A 25,308-nucleotide genomic window follows, 5' to 3' on the forward strand; every position below is an offset into this window, starting at 1 on the left:
AAGTTGCTTTCCTAATCCAGGGGCCTATTCTTTGTTTCTTCTTTTGGACGTTTCCCTGTGTGTCTACGGCTTAGTTTCCAGCTAATTAGACATGGTTCTTTCAATCAGCAGCTTTAATGGTGAATCAGCGTTGGGGGTGGGTATGATGCTGAAAATGGCTTCAGTATTTTACTTGTGTAGTTGTCGTTAAGTACGGAAACGAAACTGACCGGCGCTTTCCCTTTGTGTGGGGATCGAAAGCGAGCAGGCTGATAGGGTGAGGTGCACGGAGGTGCCCTTCGTGCTTTGTGTTGGCCTTTTGGGAGTCTCTCTCGGTGTCTCCTGGGGTATCCTCTGGGCCAGTGCCTGCCATTTGTAGCAAGTGAGGAGGCTCAGGAGAGTCTCCTTGGCCAGGCCTGTGGTGGCACGTTTCGGTCCGGGAAGGTTTCCTCCGGCTCCCGTCTCTGGTTGCTGCCGCCAGGACTGTGGGCCACCTTGTACTTTTAATTTTCGATTTTGCGCCTCCGTTTTCGGGGCAACTGTTGTTTCACTGACGACGCTTAATTATTTCTTCTTTTTAAGAAATAATATATCGGACGTGTTGGAAGTTATTCATTTAAAAGGGTCTGCAAGAGGGGTGCCTGGGGGGCCCAGTCAGTTAAGCATCTGACTTCGGCTCGGGTCATGATCTCGCGGTTCGTGGGTTCGAGTCCCGCGTCGGGCTCTGCGCCGACGGCTCGGAGCCTGGAGCCTGCTTTGGATTCTGTGTCTCCCTCTCTCTCTGCCCGTCCCTTGCTCGTGCTACGTCTCTCAAAAATAAATAAATGTTAATAAAGAAAACAAAAGTGTCTGCAAGAAAGAGTAGAATCTGGGGTGCCTGGCGGGGTCATGAGTTCAAGACCCACCCTGGGCCTAGACTTTACTTGAAAGAAAAAAAAAGTGTAGAACCTGTGCAGCTGGAATGTTTTGCGCTGTCTTTCTGGGTGAGAGCTGTAACACGTTAGCAGTTTGAAGGAGTGGCTCACGGCACTACCTCTCCTACAGAGTACGGGGGCCTGCTGCGCTCCTGCTTGTTGATTTCGGCCCACGACCCTAGAAACCTAGGGGCATCTAGGCCTTGGTTTCGGGGGTAAGGGGAGGGTGGCAGTTTCTGTTACCCTCGGAGGGAAAAAGCAGCAGGGAAAGCGCTAGACGGCATTCTGCTGTTTGTGGACCTGTTGCTATGTAGCCGAGTGGTGGTGACTTGCCCTCGAGGAGCCCCGGAAGCTGAGCCGAGGCTGGCCACAGCTCCCCAGTCCACCACCCGAACCGGGCAGGGCCGTAGGGGCCGCCACGGTCAGCCTTCTTTTTTTGTGGGCAGCACACTGGGGTGGAGACAGGCTACGGGCCGTCTGGAACCCGCTGCTGGCAGGGAGTTGACACACTTTCCCCCTCACTCTTGCGTGGGAGTAATCAGACAACTGACCCGCGTGCATGCCGTGCGGTGGGTGGTCACATGGGACGCTCTGGCCGGCACAGCCGTGAGGGCCGTCAGCAGTGCAGCCGCCGTGGCCTCCCCGCCCGGGCCGCGAGAAGAGCCTCGTTGATGTTGGGAGCGATGTCTCTGTGCTGTCACCTCCCGGGCTCACCACCTGGCTTTGTGGCAGTGACCTTCGGTTAAGATGAGTCGTGTGCGCGGGACCCCTCTCCAGGCCCCACAACCAGAAACGGAGTGCGGCTGCCGGTCTCGTCCCTGGGCCAACGGGGAGCCTGGGCCGTGTGAGCCTTGGTGCGGAGGCCCTCATCCGTGAGCAGATGGTCGCTTTTCACTTGGTGATCCACCCGCATTACTGCGTTACGAGTTTAGAGTGTACTTTTTGATGGTCTTTTGTTCTTGGCGAGGGTCGGGTGCTTCGGAGACGGAGGTGACGCGTCCTGGGTGCACCTGCTGGGTCGACTAGATACCGGGGGGGCCGCCGCTTGGCCTTCTGGTGTGACTTTCCCTCTGCTTGGGGGCGCCGAGAACTGCCCGGTGTGTGTGAGCTCAGGGGTCACCGTTGTCCGGTTTAATGCCACGTCTGCGGCACTCGGCTACTCGTCACACACGTACCAGCTGAGGTAGAGGGATGCCGTCTGTATTCTGCCGTGGTGGCCAGAGCACGGGTGGGTTTGTATTTGCAAAGCTGCGTCCGTGTGCGCATGCCTTCTCTCCTGTCCCGGCGCCACCGTCTGAATGTCATTCAGAGAACTGACACCCATCGTGGAGCTCGCACTGCCCTCGTCTTTTAAATCTGAGCGACCCTCAAGGTGGCTGGCCACTGTTGTGTTGCCGCATGTTAAACTTGCGCTCGTGTTCTTCCACGAATCCTGTAATGTGTACGTTTTTTATCTCAGCCTCCTACCGGCTCATAGATTTCTCTTGCTGTTGATTTTTCTGTGGCCCTGGTGCTGTTAGGGGTACCAGCGTTCTTTTTCGCTTTCTAGCTGAACTGCCGAAAAAGTTCTGCAGGCCGGCTGTGGAGCTGCGGGCGGGTGGATGGGGACCGGGCGCCGGGGCTGCGGGCGGCGGTGGGGGGGGGGGGGGGGGGGGGGCCAGAGGCTCTGAAGGCTGGGTGAGGTGTGGGACCGCTCCAGGAGCACAGGGGTGGCTGGCTGGCTGGCCGCGTTCTGTGCGGGCCAGGAAATGCTCGGCGGAGCGAGTAACGTCCTGATAGGATTTGCGGACGAGACGGTAGTGCTTAGTTTAGAGGGCCGTCTGGGCAGGTGGCGGTGGCGCTCCGGGCCTGCTGGGGATTTCTTTGTGACGTGTGCCTGGGAGGGTTTCTGTGTAGGGGCGTGGGGCGATGCGAGACGGAGCCTGGAGGGGTTCCTCAGCGGGTGGGTGTGGGTGGGGACCGTCGTCAGGTGGAAGAGTCGCGTTGAGGTGCGTTCGGGACAGTCGCGTGCGCCGGAGGGCTTGCTTCGCGTGGGTCCCCCCCGGCCCTGGAGGCTGCAAGTCCCGGATCCTGCTGCCCGCGGGGCTGGTGTCCAGCGAGGCCGCTTCCCGGTGTGTAGAGGGCTGTCTTCTCGCTGCGTCCTCACCGAGCTCTCTGGAGCCTCCTGGTAAGGCCACCTATCCTGCGCGGGAGGGCTCCGCCTTCACAGCGCCCTCACCTCCCAGGGGCCTCGTCTCCGCCGCCGTCCCCCTGGGGGCCGCGTCTCCGCGGTGCCCAGGCCCTGCCTGTCCTGTCTGCAGGGGAAAGGGGAGCGGGGGTGCGCTGACAGGTGTGAGGGGAGCAGAGCTCCCGAGACCGGCTTGGCTGACGCAGGGGAAGGAGGCAGGAGTAGTCAGTCCTTCGTCCACGGAGCTTTTCTGCGCTCACGGCTCCGTCGTCACACGCAGAAGGGTCACCTCCGAGCTTCTCCTTCTGGCTCCTTTCCTCCCCGTGGCCTGGCCCTTTCTGTTGTTTACGCTGCCCAGGTCACTCACGTGCCCCTCGCCCGCTGTCCTGTAGTCACTAGAGACTCACGTGGAATTAACCCGACGTCCGTTCCGCGAGTGCCGTGCTGTGAACCCTGGGGTCCTCGATGGCCTCTCGGGGCTCGGGTGGCGCTGGCCACGGCCATGCGCACAGCCACCTGTGCTCAGAGCCAAGGAGATGGGCACCCGGGAGAGGAGCAGGTGCCGCGGCGGGACAGGTGAGGGGAGGGGGAGACTCCCCTGAGGGAGTCTAGAGTGTTCCCTCGCAGAAAGTGAGGTGTTTGAGACCCGGGCCTTTCGGAGCAGTCTCTGTAGGGGAGGTGAATGCCTGTCGTTTGGTTGGAATGCGGTGAGAATTTCAGTTTGGAGCTCTGAGAACACCAGCTTCGGTGAGGTGCACTTTACGTACAGCCGGCTGCACGCGTTTCGAGTGTAGTCTGACTTCCGCGCCCCTGTGAACGGGACCACGGTCAAGGTTGACGGTTTTCACGTCTCCAGGGTGTGCTTGAACCCTCCGGCCGGTCGCCACGCAGAGCCTCGCTGATCTGCGGTTGCCGTGGATCCCGGGGGTTTCCTAGAGCTGCCTTCGCCACCCACCGAACATCAGCTGCTGTCTGTTCTCCCCGTCGGCTTCCTTCCCTCCGCCTCGTGTTTTGGAGCTTTGGAGCTTCAGCCGCGTGAGCGCGCCTTTTCTCTGAGTGCCGGGAGCGGCGGTGTCGTCGTTTGGCTGCCCGCACTCTGCTCCCTCCCCCGCTCGTGCTCGTGGACGGCCCTCGGATCGGCCCTCGGATCGCTTCCAGCGTGTCTGCCACGAACGGGGCCGCCGCGAGCGCGCGCGACAGGTCCGTGGGAGCATACGTTTCGGTTGTCTCGGGCGAAACCGTGGAGCTGCTGGCTCACGTGCGTGTGCGTGACCGCCCCGCTGGTTTCCGAGGTCGGCGTATCCGCTTCTGTTTGCGCCAGCGAAGCCCGAGTGTGAGTCCAGGCGACCTGCATCCTTGCCAGCACATGGCATCGTCGGTCTTTTTAATTTTAGCCTTTCGAGTGAACGGGTTGTGATGTCTCGCTGTGGTCTGGATGTGCATTTCCCTGATGACTAATGATGACGAACATTTTTTTACACGGTCGTTGGCCGTTTGAGTATCTTTTTTCAGTTGAGCGTTTTCGTGTCTCTGGCCAGAGTCTTAAAAAAAACCACACTTTTATTTGAGGTAATCGTGTTAACGTGCATTTGTAAGGAAGTTTCACCAGCGGTAACTTCTTGCAAAACTGTAATTGAATATTACAACCAGGAGAGTGACATTGTATGACCGAGATGTAGAACGTTCCGTTCCCACAAAGACCTCTTCGGTTTTGTTGCCCTTTTGTAGCCACACCTGCCTCCCTCCCTTCTGCTTTCCCTTCTGCTTGCCTTGGGTTTGTTTTGCTCTTCCTTTTCTAGTTTCTTGCGGTATGGACTTAGATTATTGGTGGCTTTTTTCTCCTCTAGGGTAAGCGTGTAGTGCTGTAAATTTTCTCCTTGGTGCTGCCTTAGCCGCATCCCACGAAGGCTTGGTGTGTTGTGTTTTCATTTTCCTTCAGTTCTGTGTCCTTGATTTCCTTTGCTACTTCTCCTTGACCCGCGAATTTTTTGTAGGCGTAATTTCCACGTGTTGAGATTTTCTCGTTTCGCTTTTCTGTTACTGTTTCTAGCGTGGTTCCGTCGTGGCGAGGTGACACTCTGTAGGGTTTCTGTTCTTTTAAACTTGTTCGAGCTTGTGTTCTCGCCCAGGGTAGGGTCTTTTTGGGTGGATGTTCCACGGGCGTTGGAAGAGATGTGTTTTCTAGCACTGTCGGTGGAGCCTTCCACACATACCAGGGAGGGCCTTTTGGCTGGTCGTACTGCTCAGATCTCTGTCCTCGTTCATTTTTGTCTAATGGTTCTGTGAGTTGCTGACGGCTGTTGAAACCCCAGCCACACTGCACACTGGGGATTTCTCTTTTCAGCTCTGTTTCTTCCCTCACGTCTGTGTCTCTGTACTTCGGTGGATATGCATTTAGGATTATAAGGTCTTCCTGCTGGGTTGACCCTTTTACCGTCAGGTACCTTTCTTTCTCTTCGGTAAGTTTCTTTCTACTTTATCGTATATTCGTACAATTTTTCCTGCCTTTTTAAAAAACCTTTTTTAATGTTTATTTACTTTCGATAGAACACAAGGCAGGGGGAAGAAAAGAAGAGAGAGAGACACACACGCAGAATCCAAAGCAGGCTCCAGGCTCGGAGCTGTCACCACAGAGTCTGACGTGGGGCTTGACCCCACAGACCGTGAGATCGTGACCTGAGCTGAAGTTAGTCGCCCAACCAACTGAGCCACCCAGGTGCCCCAGCTCTTCTTGCTTTCTGTTTGTTAACAGTGTTTTCCTGGTATAGCCTTTTTTTTATCCCTTTGTTTTCAGCATATTGAAGTCATTGAGTCTGAGGCGAGTTTCTTGTAAACGGCATATAGCTGTGTTGTTTACATATATGTATGTATGTATATTTTATTTGTTTTGAGACAGAGAGAATGTGAGAAGGGGAGGGGCAGAGAGAGAGGGAGAGAATCCCAGGCAGCCTCCTCACTGTCCGTGCAGAGCCTGGCACGGGGCTCCGACTGCCCAAGTGAACCGTGAGATCGTGACCTGAACTGAAATCACAAGTTGGAAGCTCAACCAGCTGAGCTCCCAGGTGCCCCTGCCTTTTTTTTTTTTTTTTTTTTTAAAGCCATTCTGCCAATCTTTGTCTTTTACTTGGTGTATTTAGGGTATTTATATTTAATGTGATTGTCCATAGTTAAGGCTTACCTCTGGTGTTTTAGTCTTTCCTGTATTTCTTGTTCCTGTTTTTCTTTCTTTTTCTTCCTTCCTTCCTTCCTTCCTTCCTTCCCTCCCTCCTGTGGATTACTTGACTATTTTTTAAGAGCCCGTTGTGATTTATATGTGTTGTTTTGGGGTGTGTCTGTAGTTTTCCTAGTGGTTGCTCTGGGTACGACAGTATTTACACATGATTTCCAGCAGCTCTCCAGTGTTGCTTTGCCCCTTCAGGTGAGGTGTAGAAATCTTTTCTTCCACCTTTGCTCTCCCCGCCTTTAAATACCATTGTTGGGGCGCCTGGATGGCTCAGTCGGTTAAGCGTCCGACTTCAGCCAGGTCACGATCTCACGGTCCGTGAGTTCGAGCCCCGCGTCGGGCTCTGGGCTGATGGCTCGGAGCCTGGAGCCTGTTTCCGATTCTGTGTCTCCCTCTCTCTCTGCCCCTCCCCCGTTCATGCTCTGTCTCTCTCTGTCCCAAAAAAAAAAAAAAAAAAACCGTTGAAAAAAAAAATAAATACCATTGTTGTGAGGGTGTGCAGGCGTGGGAGTTTTGTCACCAGATGGAATGTAGGAAACTCACCATTGTATTTGCCCAAATGATCTGTACCTGTCACTCCTGCTCCCTGGTTCTCAGGACTCCTTCCTTCTCACTTTTTTCTATTTGGGGAATCTCCTTCCGCCGCTCTTTAAGGTGTGCCAGAGATGAGTTTTTTAAAGTTTTCCTTTGTCTAAGAAGGTCTGTGGGTCTCCTTGCTGCCTTAAGGAAAGTCTCCCAGCTGTGGAATCTGGCTGACGGCTCTTTTCGGGCAGCACTGGAAAGTGACGCGCCCTCCCTCTGGCCCCGTGATTCCGAGAGACCTGCCGTCCCCCGAGCCCGTGGCCCCCGTTTGGGGCGCAGTGTTTCCCTCCAGCTGCTTCACGATAATGCTCTTCGTCAAGTTGGGGATAGTGTGTCTTGCTGTGCGTTTCTTTGGGTTCGTGTTAGTAGGGGTTCGCTCAGTTCCTCGAAACCTGTGGGGTTGTATCTTTTGCCCCGTTTGGGGGGCTTTCGGCCGTTGTCCTCTCAGTGCCCTCTCGGCCCCGCTGTTTCTGCCCTCTTCCCTGGGACTCCAGTGATCCCGCTGTTCGGTCTCGTGTTCCCCTCCTGTGGGTCCCCGAGGCTGTATTTGGGTTCTTTCAGCGTGGTTTCTATCTGTCGTTGGGATGGGGCACCTCGTGTTGATCCGTCCACGAGTTCACCGATCCCGTCCTGTCACCTCCACTTTCCTCTCAAGCCCATCCAGGGAGTTTGAGTTGTTGCTCTGTTTTTCAGTTTTACATTCAGTTCTTTTTAGAACTTCTTTTTCTTTGCTGAGATTTTCTGGTTTTCGTTTGCTTCCAGAGAATTTGTAATTGCTCGAGGAATCAGTTTTACGACGGTGGCTTTAAAGTCTGTCGGAGAATGCCAGCATCTGGCTCGTTTTGGTGCTGGTGTCCGTGGATCGTCTTTTCTCCTTAAAGTCACGATTTTCTTGGTTCTGGGTGTGCCGGGTGACCTCCGGCTGCTCCCCGGTCACTCTGCCTCTTCTGTCGGAGATTCCGGGTCCTGTTGAAAGTGTCCCCAGCAGCAGCAGCAGCGGCAGCAGCTTCCGGTCTGGGGCAGCACGCGGTCCCGCCGGTCTGACGCTCAAAGCGTGCCTTTGCCGGCGTGGCTGGCGTGGGGCTCCCGTGGCCCTGCCGGTGCTGCTTTTTGGAGGTGGAAGGAGCTTTCTGGTGCTGGGCTGCCGGGTGCCCCTGGAGGACAGAGGGCGTCTCCCGGTCCGGTCCGGGTGCTTGTCGTGGCGGGGTCCCCTCGCGCACGGTGTCGGGGGAATGCTGTGTCTCGAGGCCGGTGGGGAGGGAGAGCACTCGGGGGGCTCTGTTGGGGCAGGTGTTGCAGACCGCCAGCTCGTGCCCTGGCTTCTGCCGGGCCGGCCTGGTGTCTGGGGCGGGGATGAGCCCGCGCGGCTCGCCTTCCGTCGCCAGGCCGAGGGCCGGGAGATGCCGGGTCAGGTCACCTGCCGGGTGGGAGGTCGGGAGACGCCCCGTGGCCGTGCTGTTCCTCCCGCCCTGGCATCCCCCCCCCCCCCCCAGTCTGCCTCCTCGTGCGGCCTTCGGGTTCTCCTGTGCTTGTCTTTTGAGTCATTTCCAAGGTTTACAGTTGCGCTTCGTGGAGAGGAGTCCCTGCCACCTCGTCCTGACCGCAAGGCCCTCGTGGCTGCTTTATGTTTTTGCTTTGTTTTTCGACTTCATCGCCGTTAGCAGCACGTGCTTTGGTGTGTGTGTCTCCTTTCTGTCCCGCTGGGTTTCATGAAGTTTACAGGGACGGGAAACTCCTTGCGCCCTATCTCTTGCAGTAATACCGTTTTCTGTCCCACGTTTTCTGTCCTGCCTCCCTGGGCCTCCGGTCACACTGTGTGACGCTTGTGGTACCTGTCACCCGCCTTCCCTCCTGTCCTTTCTCTCCTCTGGCTGGCCTGCTGTTCGGCACGCCAGCGTGTGAATGCAGCTCACTTCCCCTGTCTTCCCGTGGCAAGTGCTTTCTTTGTTTTTTTTCTTTTCTTTTCTTTTCTTCTCTTTTCGTTTCTTTTCTGTAATTTCCAGATTCTTCTGTCAGAATTCTTCATGTTCTCGTTTCAAGCGTGGTCAGGGAAAGTCTGTGGCTGCTCACGCCAGCTGTGGGTCCCCGGGGCCTGTTCCTTCCTCTTGGTTTTTAGCAGTTTGGTTAGAAGCGTCTGGGCGTGGTTTTCTTCCACTGGGTTCTGTTTGGGTTTGCTGGGCTCCCTGTGCCTGCAGATTGGTGTTTCTCAAAACATGGGGCGACTTTGGCCCTTACCTATTCAGATGCTCTCGGGCAGCGGTCTCTGTCCTGCAGGAGCACGGCCGCGAGGCTTTTGATGCCCCCCTGCTCCCTGACACTCTTCCTTCTCTTCAGTCCCTGCCTTCCGGGTGGCAATTTCCATAACGTATCTCGGGTTCACTGACCCTCTCGGTTCTCCTGCGCGGTGAACATTTTGTCGATACGCTGTATTGTTCTTAAATTCTGATTCTTTTATTATTTTTCAACGTTTTTTTTTTATTTTTTTATTTTTTATTTTTGGGACAGAGAGAGACAGAGCATGAATGGGGGAGGGGCAGAGAGAGAGGGAGACACAGAATCGGAAACAGGCTCCAGGCTCCGAGCCACCAGCCCAGAGCCCGACGCGGGGCTCGAACTCACGGACCGCGAGATCGTGACCTGGCTGAAGTCGGACGCTTAACCGACTGCGCCACCCAGGCGCCCCAAGATTCTTTTATTATTTTAAAAAGTTTTCTCTGCGGAGAATGTCTGTGTTTTCATTTCTTTCAAGAGTTCCTACATTGACCTCAGGGAGCTTGGTTACAATGGATGCTTTACGGTCTGTGATAACTCTGACATCTGGGTCATGTCAGGGTTGGCATCTGTGGATTGTCTCTTGCCCTGGGAATCGGTTGCATTTTCCGGTTTTCTGTATGTTGAGTAACTATGGGTCGTGTCCTGGACGTTTGAATATTGCGCTGTGGGGCTGCTTTCCGGTCCACGCTGATGTCTTCTTGGTGGTCCGTTTTTGTAGCCGGGTGGCAGTGAGCACCTTGAAGCTCAGACCCCAAGTCTGCTTTGTCATTTCGTGTGCCATGGTTTCAAGGTCAGTGTGGTTTTGTGGGTCTGTCCCGCGTGCACGTAGCCGGGGGGGGTCCTCAGGGTTGTGTGGGCTCATACACGGAAGGAGGAGTCCCCTTCCCGGCTCTCTCCTCTCTTGGATTCCTCTGCGTTTTCTGCTCCAGGGAGCCCCCCCCCTCCCTTGTCCCCCGGCTGGAAACACGGGGCTTCGCTCGGAGCGGTACTGCCTGCGCAGGGGACAAGAACGTCAGGTGCCCTCACCTCTGCAGACCACCGAGGGCCCTGCCCTGCCAGAGTTCCGTAACCTGGGCTGGAAGAGAGGAAGAGGAGGAAAGCCCAGATTCCTCCCGCTCTCCAGCGTGCGGGGGCCCCTTCCCGGGGCTCTGGCCAGAGAGGCCGGGTTTCTGCCCGCGCGCGTGCGTCCGGCTGCCCTGTGGGTCAGAGCCCCTAGAGGAAGTGGGCACGGAGCCGGGGACCCCGTAGGTGTGGCTTCTTGGGCCTTTGTGTCTGCCCCCTGGTCGCCTGCCGCTCTTCACGTTTAGGATCCTCCCGTGGCTGCACGTGGCGCCGGGCGGGGTCTTAGTCGTGGCCGGCGGGCAGAGGCTGTCCCGGCCCGCTTCACAGTGGCAGCTCCACAGCCTGGGAGCCTGCTTCTGTCGCTCGCTCGGTGTCACCGCTGGCTTTGTTCAGGATGTCCTGTCTCTTTGCTCGGCTGCTGTTTTCACTTGGCTGAGTGGGTGAGGTGGCTGGGAGGCGGTGGGCGTCACCAGAGGCCCTGGACGGTGCCGTACTTTCTCTCCGGAGAAACTTGCACTTCCAGAGACCGGCCGTCCCCGGCCCCCTCGCTCCGGCGCTCCGGCACACGCACCGGGGTGCTCTCGAGGGCTGCCGTGCTTGGGTCACGTCGGCTCCGAGGGAGCAGCCTCTGGGGTTCCCGGCCGCATGCCTGCCCCGCTGGGTGACCAGGGTCCCCTGCAAGTCCCGTCCCCCTGACCTGGGAGGTGCCAGAAACGCAGGTCCCTCTCGTCGCACCTGCCACGGACGGAGCACAGCCTCTGTCAGCGTGGTGTGGGAGCTGGGGCTCTCGGCCGCAGGCTTCTCCTGGCACGCGGCCCGGCCACCTTGCCCCCGGTCAGCGAGTGCGGCCAGCGGAGGCGCGTTCTGTGCGTGCCGACTAGACCATGCTGTCCCCTGGTACCGGAGAGCTCCTCTCCACGCCGGATGCCTACAGATGCTCCCTCTGCATTTGGCCACGTTTGGTCACAGAATCTTCCCTTGCCGGACATAGGTTTGCTCAGCTTGCTGGGCGTGCGGCTGGGCAGCTGGTGGGCGCGCTGGTGGGTGGCGGGGGGGTGCGCGGGCGGGTGTGCTGGTAGGCGGGCTGGTACGCGTGCTGGTGGGCGGCTGCGTGGGGATCCCTGGGGTGTCACTTCCCTGGGGAGTGTGAGGTGCGAGGGAGGGAGGTCTAGCCAGGACCTTGGCATTCAGGTCTGTGACCTGTCCTTCCCATTGGTCACCTTCCCTCCCTCAGGCACCGTCCCGGGTCAGAGCCGTCCCCCAAGCTGTCCCCTGGGCCTCGAAGTGGAGGGGGGCAGGGGGGTGCTGAGGGTTGATCGGGCGGCTCCCCACTTGCTTTGCTGGCACGGCATCCCCGTGGGGGGGGCCCGCGAGCCGCATGCCTGGGCCAGTGTGGCCGCTTCTCCGCCTCCCAGCGGGGGCGGGGCCCATGGGGGGCACAGGCGGCTGTGAGACCTTCTGCCCCCTCTCTTCCCCGGCTCCGGCCATCTTCTGCTCTGGCCTGTGCTTTCTCTCCATCCTGGGGCTTCTCTTTGCCTGGGCTTTCTCACCGTTTTATGCTAGTTTTTTGTTCCTTTAAAAAGTGTTTGCTGTTTCGTCTTAGAGCGCATTTTTAGAAACCGGTCACATCGTCGTCAGAAGCTTCTGACATTGGGCCATCAGGGGTTGGGGTCTGTTGGTTGCCTTTTCTCCGGTGCTCGTGGGTTCCCTCTGTCTTCTGCGCCGAGTAAGTTTGCATCGTGTCTGGGATGTTCTGATTTTTGCGCGTGAGACCCTGGGGTCTGCTAGAATCTAGAGAATTTTTTCTTTTAAACAGGTAGTCAGCCCAGTTAGGCTGAGACTGTGAGTCCTCGTGAGCTGCTTCGTGTGGGCCTTTGCTCCATGCTGGTTTAGTCCCGAAGCCTCCGGACCGTTCTGGTCTGTCCGCAGGGCACCTCTGTGAAACCGGGGCCCCGCTGTAGTTCTGAGTCCGCGCTGTGCCGTTCCTGGGTAGTGTCACACGGGGTCACTTGCGTCATCCAGGATAGTACACGCAGATTTTAGGGTTCTTCATTCAGCACCCCCTCCTGCTCTCCGGGGGGGTCCCCTGCAGGGTCTCCCTTCCCAGTCAGGCTGGAAGAGTCTGTGTGCTTCCTGCACCTGAGCTGCGTCAGCAGAGAGGGAGGGAAAAGAGCCCGTGGGGCGCCCCCTCACTCCCCCCTGCCCCCCCCGCCCACCGTTGGGTACGGTTTTGTTGCTGGTGCTGGCCTGGCGTGGGGCAGGGGAGCCAGTGAGTCTGCCTGGCAGAGCTGGTTTTCTCTCTCTTCTGTCTGGCGTTGCCAGCATAGGCCTGGGGTGTGGCCACAGTTCGAAGGCCTCTGGCCACGACGTTGTGGTCGCCGGTCTGGGCAGGGGCTGGGCACCAGCAGGCGACCGGACCACCGTCTTGCCGGTCACTGGTGGCTGTGCGGGCTTTGCTCTCCTGAGACCAAGCCGGGCCAGGTGAGGCCTCAGGCTTCCGTGGGGCACCTGGGGGGGTCCCCTGGCCCTGCTCGGGGTGCAGGGGTACGGCGTCAGTCGACAGGGTGGGGCGTGTGGTGGACAGCGACGGATGAGAGCGGTAGCTAGCACCTGTGTGACCGTCACTGACGGCAGCTCTGCCCTCAGCGCCTCGGCTCACACACCTGCCCTCACCCGGGGGACAGGGGGCCGGGCTGTCGTGTGTGTGCCTGGGGTTCTGAGAGGCCGGGCCGGCCCGTGCGGGTCCTGCTCCCAGCCGCACGCCTTCCTGCCTTGGAGACCTGGAGCTCGGAGGGTCTGCTCTCCCCCGGCTGTCACCCGTTGCTCCTTCCTGCTGCGTGTTGCGTCCTGCCTTGCAGGTGCGGGCTTCTCAGGACCCTCCAGTACTTCGTGCGGCCTTCCTGTCCCGTGTGCCCGCAGGGCCCTAGCCCCGGATCGCCGGCCCGTGTACGCGCTGTCGCTGTTGCTGCAGACCGGGGTCACGGGGACCGCCGTCCCTCCCGCCAGGCCGTGTCCTGGGGGCGCCCTCGGCACAGAGCCACCGCCCTCAGGCTTAGCGGCTGCTTCACCCCTCCCGCCTTCCGTCCTTCCGTCCTTCCGTCCAGCCCTCTCTGCCAGAGACGCGGGCTCCTCCCTCCCGCTGGCCGCCTCCGCCTCCAGACCTTGCTCTCGGACGCCCGTCACCGGCTGCGCTCCCGTGGTCGGTCAAGCCCGCTCCCGGTGCCCCGGCCTCCGCATGCCTCCCTCCAAGCAGAGGGGGCTGCTGGCCCTCTCCCTGGCCCCTCCGTCCCTCACCCTTCCTGCCGCTGCTCTTTCCCAGGCTGGCACTGCCTCCTGCTTGTAAATCCGCGGACCCCTCTCAGTCCGCCTTGTGTCTCGTCTTTTTCCCACCGTGGTCGCTGAGCGCTCCTGCTTTGGAGTGTTTTCTCCGAACCCGCCTTCTGTTTCCCCCCCTTCCCCGATCACTTCTCCGTGCCGGTCTCCGGCTTCCTTTTCCCACTTGCCCAGGTCTGCCCCACACGTGGCCGTTGGCCAGGTGTACCCGACGACCTTTTCTGCCCCCGTGCGTGTGCTCCGTGGCTGCGATAATTATTTCTGCGTGGTAGGTCCCAAGCCTGTGTGTCCAGCCGGACCCTTTCCCTTGCGCTTTGATCTCCGTATTTTCCTGCGGCTTTGAAGTCTCCACTTGGGTCCCACGGGCACCTCAGAGACGTCCTGCCTGGAGTAACCGCCCCTCTCCCCTGACCGTCCTCCGCGTTACCGGTTCCTGTGTCGGAGGCACCGTCCTGCATCTCGTCGGCAGAGTGGGAGGTCTGCTGCCTTGGCCACACCCCAGGCCCGATGCCCATGCCTCCTGGGCGTCTGTGCCCCTTCCTGGTGCCACCGGTTCTTGGCCCGCCTCCGTTGTCGCTCGGGCCGCTGACTGTGGTGGGATTCTGGTAGGTGGGGACTTCTGTCCTCCAACTCCTCCGGCCCCTCGTCCCCCACGGGGGCTGGTCACATCCCTTCAGGCCTTCAGAGCCCCCTGTGCCTGTCCCTGTCACTGAGGGACCCCGCTGGCGCCCCCAGTCCCTCCTGGTGAAGGCTGCTGGTAGGTACTTAGTTGATTGCCTGTGGGTGAGCCGAGAAGTGGCCTGTGCGGCTGGCTGCTCCTGTGCTGAGCCGCAGTTTTCCAGAACCCTCTCTCGGGGTCATTCTTTTGTGTGTCCCTCCCTCATGTGTCGTCATCCCGTCCCCCTCCCTTGGTCTCACCCCTTCCCCTGTTCCCGCTCTCTCTGCCACCGGGGCCCGGCTGCCTCCCTCCCCGGAAGCCTGCCCGGCCTCCCTGCCCTGTGGTGCCGGCTCATCTGCGCCCCAGAGCAGCACAGAGCACCCCGTACCTGTCCTGCGTGGCGCCCAGCACGTTTTGCGCACGGCGCTTGGTGATTCCTGTCATCTTAAGAGGCTCTGCCCCGAGGGGTGACCTCTTCGTCCTCGTTAACCCCCTCAGCTCTGTGCGTCTTTGGCTCACAGTGGGGGCTTAATAAAAGTGACGGCTCCGCACAGGAGTAATTCTGACAAATGGTCTCTGCAGTTTGTAGAGGGAACGAAAACTAAGTCCCTGGCAGTAGCCGGAAGGCACTTGCGGAGTTGTCGTCTTGTAAACAGTTGTCGGTTTTAGTAAAACCGAGAGGGACTGTCACAGCTGGCGCATAAAGCCCCTGCAGTCGTGGACCTGCTGAGGCGCAGCAACCGGCCCCTCCGCCCACGGCTGAGGGCAGGGGCTGCCCTGGAGGGGGGCGGGGCGCAGCCGCACGGTGTCCGGGGCGCTTCCCTGCAGTCGACGCGTCGTCTTCCCACAAACGTGGAGTTTATGGGGATCAGCTCTGCGATGCACACGTGCGTGTTCAGGTGTAATTAAAAAGCGGGTTATCCGAGTCAGTTTGTATCGATTAGTTTTGAAAGCTCCACCAAGTGGGCCGCCCGTGGAAACCTTTCTCCCGGGTAGACAGACAAGCTGCTTCAGGGCCCTGGCTGCGGTTCTGTCCAGCCTCTCCGGGTTCCCGGGTGCGGGTAGGCTGTGTCTTTCCGAACCCGTGCCCCTGGACGCCTGTCCTTCCTGCAGCCGACCCTCCGTTGGTGCCTGTGTCCCACCCCCTCCTCCCAGAGCTGTGACCCTAAGGGACCTTTCTGTCCTGAGGCCTGCCGGTCTCTGCTGTCCTGGAGGGGAGCCCATCGGTAATCCGAGAGGCGAGGGGGCCGGCGCTGGGGGGACGGTGGCGTGGCGGTGGCTGTGGCGTGGCCCCAAGCTGTCGTTTTCTGGCTAGGAGGCTGGGTCACCACCTTTAGGGGGCCAGAAGGAAGAGTGTGGCCCCAGCAACTGCGGCACGATGTCGTTCGAGATTGTGCCCGGGATCGGTGTCCTGGCCGTGTGCTGCTCATCCCCAGCACAGCCACCGTGCACATCCCCGGGCTCCGTCCTGGGGGCGAGGAAGAAAGGCTTGTCGTCTCCTGTCCGTGTTAGTGGAGTTTGATAGGCAGGTCTCTGGAGTTCATCGTTACTTTGTGTCAGAGGATGTGGAGGATGTTGATTAAGGGAGCCTCTTCCCCGTTGATGAAAATAACTCGGTTATGCTCGTCTGCCCCTTCTAGAAGGTTATGCAGTACGTCACTGTAGTACATAATGAAAACAACAAAAAAGTAAAACCCAAAAAAGGGCGGGGGGGGTCAGCCAGAGTTGCTAGGGCTTTGGCAGGAGGAGAACTGGGTGACCCTGAAACTTCTGGTGAGCGGCTGACCTTGAGATGAGGCCGGGAGGGGCAGGTTGGGAGGTGGAGTTCCCCTGCGGGCGGATTAGGCCCCGTGCCCACCGGCCCGTCGTGCGGACCTTAAGGGGCAGAGGGACGGAGGCCCAGGGAAGTGGCCGGGGTCAGGACGTGTGTTCACGGTGACAACACGCCCGTGCTCCTTCAAGCCACGAGACTGACTGAAGTCACTGCGCCCTTCCAGTCCTGGAGAGGTGAGGGAGCGATGGAGTCCTCTCCATAGCAGAGGCGATGGAGCTGGGACGGGCGTGGGGAGAGGAGGAGGACGGGGTGGGCCCGGGTCCCTGCGTCCCAGTCCCCGCCGCCCGAAGTCAGCCTGGCCTCTCGCACCTGAAAGCGGACTAGGCTGGCGGACCCCCTGGCCCCGCGACCTCCTCGACTCCCGTCCTGGACTCCCATCCGTCAGGACCGGGTCCTGCATCGTCCGTGTGGGTGTCCTCCCGGGCTGCCGTCTGCTCTCTGGGACGGCGCGCTCCGGTGCGCGTGGGGCCGGCTCCTGTCCCTCCCTCGGCCCCCCACTCACAAGTCACCCCACCCACAAAGGCAGCAGAAGTCTTCCCACGGCGTTTTGCCCTGGGGCTCCCTTCCTCTGTGGTCGGGATGATCTCTTCTGTCTCAGAACTCTGGGTGATTTTAAAATAGGATGGGCTCTGACAGGGTCCTTTCGACCCTGAGCCAAGGGTGTGTCCCTCCCGCCTCGGAAGGGTTGGCTCCGTGTGCCCGCAGGGCTGCCACGGTGTCAGTCACAGTCACGGGCCAGGGGAACCGAGGCCTTGCAAACAGAAGGGCAGTGTGAATGTTAGCCACTGTTAGGAGAGCCAGTGGGGAACCGAGGAGCCCCACACCCACGAGGAGGTGATTCAGGGCCCCGAGAATGGCGTCTGTGATGAGGACAGCGAGGGTGGGTGTGGGGGGGTGGGGAGGCAGAGGCCACGGTTGGAGGGCACTTGCCAGGTCGCCGCAGAGAGCCCGGACTGTGCGGGGAGGGGGCGCGCTGGCGCCCCGCGTCTCGGCACTAGGTGCCGTGGGTGTCCTTCCCCGGTGTCCTTGGAGAGACCAGGCCCGTGTGAACTCTTTCACAGGCAGGGTTGTTCCAGAACGCCCAGAGGGCGCTCTCGGGTCTGGGGGCCGCACTGAAGGAGCTCAGCCTTAGCCTGCACAGCTTCATGTTTTCCGGTCTGCCACCCCTTCGGGGGCACGGCGATGGACATCTTGCAGGGCAAGTGTGAGGGACACCTGGGGAGACCATGCTGCAGCCGTTTAGAAACCGAGCGTCCCCAGCGGCGCACGTGTGGCTGGTGTGTTTGTGTGGGAGGTGGTGTAGACCTGTGAGTCAGGCCGGATTCACAGTCGGCTTCTGCCGCTCGGGGCCTCGGGCACACGGCACGCTCTCCCCGTGCCTCCGTTTTCCCGTTAGTAACGCAGGGACGAGAGTCTCAGCTTGACAGTTGCCGCGTGCTTAAGTCACATGGCCTGCGCGGTGTCGAGTCTGCCTGGCCCGGGGTCAGGTGAGGGCCTGTCCCTGCGGCCGTGCCTTTGTCACGGTCCCTGCGGGCCTGGCCGTGGTGTCGGGCCTCGCTGTCGTGTCCAGTGTGACCTCAGGAAAGGGCGCGCTTGACCTCCTCCCCGGGACCTGTGCTGCGTGTGCCCCGCGCCGTCTGCAGGGTGACGAGGGCCTGCGTGTTGCCTGTGCCCCGCGTGGCCCCCGTGGCGTGACCGGGTGCCGTCCAGTCCAGCCGGCTCGCGTCTCGGTTTCCCCTGGGCTCCGCTCCCTGCTTAGGGCTCCCACTCGTGCTTCTCGCTGCCGTCTGGCAGGAGAGTCACCCCTGGAGGTCGTGGCGGCCACGTCACTAAGGCGAGTGCGTCGCCCACACGCCCCAGCGGTGTCGGCAGCCGGGTCGCCTCTGCCCGAGGAGACGATGGGGTCTCTTTATGTGGTTAGGTGCCCGTCGTGATTGACGGCAGCTCTGTCCCCCGTTGGCATCATGCTCACGTGCCGGTCTCTTCTTGGCTCAGATAACATCCCCGAGGACCTCAGGGACCCCTTTTACATTGACCAGTATGAGCAGGAGCACATCAAGCCGCCCGTCATCAAGCTCCTGCTGTCCAGCGAGCTCTACTGCCGTGTTTGCAGCCTCATCCTGAAGGGGGACCAGGTGGCGGCCTTACAGGGACACCAGTCTGTCATCCAGGCCCTGTCCCGGAAAGGGATCTACGTGATGGAGAGTGACGACACCCCCGTGACGGATCCCGACCTCAGCCACGCGCCCATAAAGATGGTGAGTGTCCTGTGGTGGGGGGGCGGGGGGGACGGGCAGGGTCTGTCACCGACCGCGACTGCTTCTCCCGCGGGCACTCGTGTGGCGCCCCGGCCTGTCGTCCCGCCGGCCGGCCCTCCGCGGTGCAGATGGTGGGAGCGTCCGGCCGGGTGGCGGGGCTCGCGGCTGTGCGGCGGTCTCCTGAGCTGTGTGACTTGAAGTGCCTGTGACTTGTGGAGGACGGGGAAAGAGCAGCTCCCCGTCAGCTCTCTTCCTCCTCACGAGCCCTCTGTGCGCCGGAGGGTAAGTCGAGGCACGTTAACGAAAACGTCTGGAGGCAGATATTTCACGGACGTTGTGACGTGCAGCCGTCGGGCCTGTTCTGTTAGGTTGTTCACCGTATTGTATTTTTGTGTCCAAATAAAGAAGAAAAGACTCCGTTTTCCCCCCTCCCCCCTTTCCTCCGGAAGCCGCACCGTCGATGTGACTTTTCCAGACTGCCCTAGGTCGGCCAGTTTGGGTGCCTCCCACGTCACTGGGTTTTGGCTCTTCTCTGGCGACTTGCGCTCTGTGGCTTTTCACGGGTGGGTTTCGCGGAGGACGCGTTGTGGGTCAACGGGATGTTCCTCGGGTTCCGGGAGGAGACGGTGCAAAGGCGTGGCGGACTTGCGGCAGCAGGGCTCCCGCCGGAACCCCGGGCCCTGTTCGCGGTCGTGCAGCTGTGGGCGCGTCTCTCTGTGCTTGTACCTTTCCCCTCAGCCAGCCCCTGGGGCTCGCCAGGTTGCCGCGGAGGTGAGGTGGGCTTGGGCCACCCTAACCGTCACCTCTGCTCCCAGAGCGCCCACATGGCGATGGTGGACGCCCTCATGATGGCCTACACCGTGGAGATGATCAGCATCGAGAAGGTGGTGGCCAGCGTCCAGCGCTTCTCGACGTTCAGCGCCTCGAAAGAGCTTCCGTACGACCTCGAGGACGCCATGGTGTTCTGGGTCAACAAGGTCAGTGCTGGGAGCCGTGGCCGGTGCGAGGACTGGGGCCGCGGGTCGTCTCCTCGAGCAGCCCGAGCGGGCCGGGGCGCTCCCTGGTGGCAGGTCCTCCCCCGAGAGCTGCGCCCGCCTCGTGTGTCGCCCGAGAACCGGGCGCTGGCAGGGGCCCCGGGAGCGGTAGGTGGATGTGCTGTGTCCAGAAGCACGTCTGCTCCTGTCCAGACAGAACAAACAGGTGTCCTCGTGAGCACGGGGAGCGTGGCCGCGGTTTAAGTTACTACGTTCTTGTTATTTTCATCTCAGGCTCTCTGTGCACCGAAGGGGTGCTCGAGTTCAGAGGCGTTTTGCTTATGAAGAGAAAAGTGGCGTCTTCCTAAGTGTTTTCTCTTTTTACGTTTAGAGCTTACAGCGTGATCTTTCACACAAGCATAGAGAGGGTATTTTCAGTGGCACGGGATTACTCACAGGGTTACCTTTGCACAACAGTTTGGTCGTGAAGCGTCTCTGTGTGTAAAAAGGTGTTCAGCTGGGGACACTTAGCTAATGGAGTGAGGAAGTGGAAGGCGGGGCAGCGCCTCGTAGAGTTGTCTTGGGGCAGCTGAGACAACTGTCTGGGGGGCTCGGTCGGCGAGGCGTCCGACTCTCGATTGAACTTCAGGTCATGATCTCACGGTTCGTGGGATCGAGCCCCGCGTCGGGCTCTGCGCTGACCGCGTGACCCCACTTGGGACTCTCTCCCTCTCTCTCTGCCCCTCCCACCCCACCGAATAAATAAACAAACTTAAGGAGTTGCGTCAGTCCGCCCACAAGATTGAAATTATTTCCTTATATGGTTTGTGTCTGTGTTCTTTATAACGTAAGGCTTTATGAGAGACCAAGTAAAAATCAGTGGCCGCGGAATCAGTTGAAGAACGTGGCAAAGCCAGGCCGTGGCGCGTGGGCCGGCTCCCCCGAGAGGGCCCCCTTCGTGGTTGTGACGAGCAAGGCCTTAGTCAAGCGCATGTTGTGACTTCCGGCTAAGACGCTTGCCCTGCTGTTTCCTTGGTTTCCTACCCGGAGGTGGGGTGGGGGAATCCAGTCCGTGGGCAGACCCCCTTCAATCCCTGATTGCCGGGTAGGGTAGAGGGCTTTTCCAGGGTTCGCTGCAACGTCTGGACCCAGACGCTGGCCAGTGCCCGTAAGTTTGCCTCCTGGCGGTGGGCACCGTGTCTCCCCTGCCCCCTGGCCGTGCAGGATACCGTGCCTGTGGGAAGCGGGAACCACGGGAACGTGGTTAAGGCAGGATGTTCGGGACCGGTGCACATTTGCAGAGGAAACTGAGCCCTGGCTGGTAGTTCTGTGATCCCGACACGGCCTTCCTGTAGCCACGAGTTCACGTGTGTGTTTTCAGCCACTGACCTGCGGTGCTCCGTTCGTTTCCGGTGCGCGGTGTGGTGATTCAACAAGTGTAGCTGCCAGCTGTCGCCACACAGCCTCGTCGGGGCACTTGACCATATGCCCTGTGCTACACCTTTCCTCCCTGCAAGACCCAGGTTCTAACTTGTTTCTCTCTGATAACTTTTATCGGCTTCTCCTGTTTTATTTTTATTTTTGAGAGAGAGCAAGCACGTGAGTGGTGGAGGGGCAGAGAGAGAGAGAGAGAGAGAGAGAGAGAGAATCCAAAGCAGGCTTGAGGCTCTGAGCTGTCAGCACAGAGCCCAGTGCGGGGCGCCGACTCACGAACCGTGAGATTCTGACCTGGGCCACAGTCGGCCGCTTAACCCACTGAGCCACCCAGGCGCCCCGGTTTTTCCTTCTTATAAATGAAATGACATGGTCATGATAGAAAAGCTAAAAAATACAATAAGCAAATAAAACGAAATATAAACTCCCCACAACCTTACCACCTACACATGCGTTTTAACATAAATTCTCATAATTTTCAGGGGCACCTGGGTGGCTCCGTTGGTTGAGCGTCCGACTTCGGCTCAGGTTGTGATGTCACCGTTCACGAGTTTGAGCCCCACATTGGGCTGTCTGCTGTCATCTCGGAGCCTGCTTTGGGTCCTCTGTACCCCCCTCTCTCTGCCCCTCCCCCGCCTGTGCTCTTTCTCTCTCAAAAATAAGTAAAGAATAAATTCTCATAGTTTTTTTTAGGTGTAAGACACAGGCTTAAAAGCACAATTAGGTGCTCCCGGGTGCTGGGCCGAAAGCCGAGGCCTTTGGCAGGATGGGGAGGGGTCTCTCCAGGGCCGGCTTCAGTGCCCGCCTGCTGTTGTCTCAGGCGCCGGGCTCTGTAGGTGACCACGGGCATTTCCCTCCCACGTGTAATGGGTGGGCAGTGGTGGCCACATGGCTGAGGTTCATTTGTAAAGGCTTTTGATTGGTTTTGATTGGTTTTTGCCAAATTTCTGACCGTAAAGACTGTAGTATTTTTTTCGTACTCTTAGTCCGTCGAGGTGTCTTTTTCCATGATTTCCCGTAGATTGGATATTACTAAAAGAATATTTGCTATTTTTAATTTTGATTTTTATTTTTTAATAAAAAAATAAATTTAATAAAAAAAAAATAAATGTTTTTGACGTTTATTTATTATTGAGAGACAGAGAAACAGCACGAGCAGGAGAGGGGCAGAGAGAGGGAGGGACACAGAATCGGACGCAGGCTCCAGGCTCTGAGCTTTCCGCACAGAGCCCGACGTGGGGCTCGAACTCACAAACCGCGAGATCGTGACCTGAGCTGAAGTCGGGCACAACCGACTGAGCCCCCCGGGCGCCCCTCCCATTTTTTAAAGGTGGGGAATAGTGTCATCTTCTACTTCCATTTCTTCATTTACTGGTAAAGTTGAAGTTTAAGAGATAGAGCGTACGTTTGGCCGTTTGTCTTTCTCTTTGATAAATTACTTGTCTGTGATCTTTGGCCGCATTTCTTTGGGGGAGGGGTGCATTCCTTTTCTCCCGAGCCTGATGAAGTTTCTCACAATACCGTGAAGGGCGTTCCCTGTTTGCCGTATTTGTGTAGACGATTTTCCAGGTCACTGCCGCCCGTTTGCCTGTGGACTTGGCTGATGTGTGGAAGATGATCTTCATGTGGTGCAGCCTTTATCTGCTGACGGGCATTTTCTGGTGTTAACCTCTGTCTTTCAAAGAGGTGCACTGTATTTCTGACTCTGCATCGGCATCGGCCTCTGGCAGGCGTGGCCTTCTGATTGCTAGCTCACGTGACCCTCCCGTCTGGTCCCTGCCGGTCCACCGTGGTCACACGGCCTACTGTGGTTGGGTCTGTAGTCAGATGTCAGATGACCAGGTATGACTTTTCAACAGCTCATGTCCCTTTTCTTCTGCCACACTTCGGTTTTCCTGGAGTTGGTACTTGCTTTGTTTTTTTTGTGGCCTTTCTGGTCCTTGCCTATATTTATAGTTTTATTCAGTGTTTTCCAAATTTTGTATTTCCTTAGCATTTCCAAATGAACTAAGTTTCTTACGTTGATAGATTTCCCCTTGTGTGTGCTCTCATTCTCTGATGTCGACTGAGCGGTGAGCTCTGGCCAAGGGCTCCCCCACACTTGCTGCCTCCATGTGGTTTCTTTCCGGCGCGGATTCACGGGTGCCAGATGAGGGTGCGCTCACTGAGGAGGTTTCCAGCACTTGCTCGGGGGGCTCCTCTCGGATGTGAGCTCTGATGCGGGGTGAGATGTGCCTCCATGCTTTGTGTACTGAGGGTCTTTCCCTGGACTCAGAGGAGGTGTCAGCTCCGCCAAGCTTTTCCTTCAGGGAGAGTGGCCGTGGCCTCTGCAGTGTGGGTCCTCTGGTGCCTGACAGTTTAGAGCCGGGTCCAGAAGCCTTCCCACCTTCATTTGGCGGCTGGGTTCTCTCCCCACCGAAAGCGGCCTCCATGTTTGATAAGGTTCGGGCTCCTGAGGGTTCACGTGCGGTGAGTTTTCCCTTCGGCGTCAGTCTTTGATGCCTCGTAAGATCTGGATCTCCTTTGAAACTGTGGTTGTGGATAATGTCCCCAAGATTTCTGCTGTGTGAATAGTGCACGTTTAAGCTCTCTCACCTCCGTGCTGGCCATTTTCACTCGGGAAGGTATTTTTGTGGGTTCGCTTCCTTTTCGTGTTTGGCTCTGTGTCTGGGTGCTCTCCCCCTCTTCCGCAGCTCTGGAGTCACAGTCAGGCCTGTCAGGTGACTGCTGTGAGTTACTTTCTCTTTTTATGTGCATCACTTCCAGGGACCACTCTCCCTCTCCCCCTCCCCCTCCCCCTCCCCCTCCCCCTGGCCGATCAGGCCCTCTGGGGGGTAGAAATTGCCCTCCCCAGGATTGGGGCTCACCACCAAGCCGTCCCTCAGATTCCCTGCTCTTTGTGTGAGGGACTGAGCTGTCCTCTGTCCCCGGAGTTGTGGACTTTTACCGTGACCATCTTGCTGTGGCTTTTGACGTTTTTACCGCCGCCCAGCCCGTTGCTGTAGCCTTTGAAAGACAAAACCCAGCTTCACTGCTGTACGATTTGCCCGCAGCGAACGGGCCCAGTTCTTTGAGTTTGACCAGTGACTGCGGTTTAACATTCGCCACAAGGCACCATTTCCATCGCCCTAAATGAGCTCTCCTGTTTCCCTTTGCAGTTTGCCCTCCAGCCCAGATTGCCCCTGATGTGCTTTCTACACTTAGAAGTTGGTTTTACCTCTTCTAGGTCTTGATAAAACTGGGTCATGCGTATGTACCCTTCACGGAACAAAGTGATTCTGAAGTTAATCCGTGTTAGCGCATCTGGCAGTGGTTTTCTTTTTACACTCTGGGGAATTCCATCGCGCGAACAGACCGCGGTTTACCCGTTCCCCTGCCGGTGGACGCTGCGGTCATTTCCAGTTCTGGTCTGTGCTGACGAAGGCCGCCGGGAACCTGTGCGTGCAAGTCTTACCTGAGACACGTATTCCTTTCTTTGGGTCACGTTCTTAGGCATAGAATCGCTGGGTCAGTGATAAAGTCGCGGTGAACGTTACGAGGAACTGCCCAGGTGTTTCCCAAAGTGATGGCACCACTTTGAGCAGCGCCAGCGAGAGAATTCCAGCCGCTCCAGGCTTGTGCCAGCACGTGCGACAGTCTGTCTGTCAGCGGCAGGCGTCGAGTGGATGAGCGGGGCTGTCCTCCCGCGGTTTTCATTTGCGTGCCCCTCGCCGCTGAACACATCTGTGTGTGTTTTGTGAGGTGCGTGTTCCGGTATTTTGCCCGATTTCAGGTTTTGTATTTCATTCCGTGTCCGTTTTGGGAACCCGTGATTTTCAAGGAATTTCTCAACTGTGTTTTCCTCGTTGAATTAAATGACTGTCCTTTAAACGTGTGTATGTGTGTCTGTAGCGATGCCCCCTGTTGTTTTCTTGCTCCAGGCGATTTCTGTCACTTTTTTTCCTTCCCTTGGGTTGGTCTGGCTTGTCAGTTTCTCTAATCTAAAAACCTGCTTTAGGTTTTTACTGGTTTCTTCTATTGTTTTCTATTTAATTTCTTCTCTTTTAATGATTTAATTAAATTTAATTTTTAAGTAATCCCGACACCCAGTGGGATCGAACTCATGACCCAAGATCCCCGAGGTGCACATTCCACCGGCTGAGCCTGCCAGGAGCCCCTCTCATGTTGTGTCTCTCTCTCTCTCTCTCTCTCACTCTCACTCTCCCTCTCCCTCCCTCTCTCTCTCCCTTCCTCCCTCCCTCCCTTCCTTTCTTTTTCTTTCTTCCTTTCTCTTCCTTTCAAGTTTATGTATTTCTTTTGAGAGAGAGAGTGAGTGTGAGTGGGGAAGGGGCAGAGAGAATTCCAAGCAGGCTCTGAGCTGTCAGTGCAGACAGAGCCTGTCTCGGGGCTTGATCTCTGGAACTATGAGATCAAGAGTCAGATCCTCTTTCTACTGAGCCCCCCAGGTGCCCCTCTTGTTTTCTTTCTACTTAAAACGAGTTTGTTTATTTAAAAAAATATTGGTTTTAAGTTTATTTATTTGAGAGAGAGAGAGAGAGAGCGAGCACGAGTAGAGGAGGGGCAGAGAGAGGGAGAGAAAGAATCAGAAGCAGGCCCCGTGTGGTCGCACTGTCAGC

At 58.1% G+C, this 25,308-nt stretch overlaps 1 protein-coding gene across 3 annotated transcripts in view; it reads left to right on the top strand.

Moving 5' to 3' along the window:
* CAMSAP1 (calmodulin regulated spectrin associated protein 1) overlaps positions 1-25,308 on the top strand; it is a 55,816-nt gene that overhangs the window by 2,476 nt on the left and 28,032 nt on the right. Inside the window, exons 2-3 of one of the 3 annotated variants that reach the window (XM_049631675.1) lie at positions 18,022-18,284; positions 19,100-19,261. In XM_049631675.1, the coding sequence (XP_049487632.1) occupies positions 18,022-18,284; positions 19,100-19,261 (425 nt within the window). Of the gene's footprint in view, positions 1-18,021; positions 18,285-18,760; positions 18,848-19,099; positions 19,262-25,308 lie in introns of those variants that run through there. The other 2 variants (XM_049631690.1, XM_049631685.1) reach the window with 2 other exon arrangements.

Source organism: Panthera uncia, chromosome D4 (genome assembly GCF_023721935.1).
Source record: "Panthera uncia isolate 11264 chromosome D4, Puncia_PCG_1.0, whole genome shotgun sequence".
In the NCBI taxonomy this organism is placed as follows: Eukaryota; Metazoa; Chordata; class Mammalia; order Carnivora; family Felidae; genus Panthera; species Panthera uncia.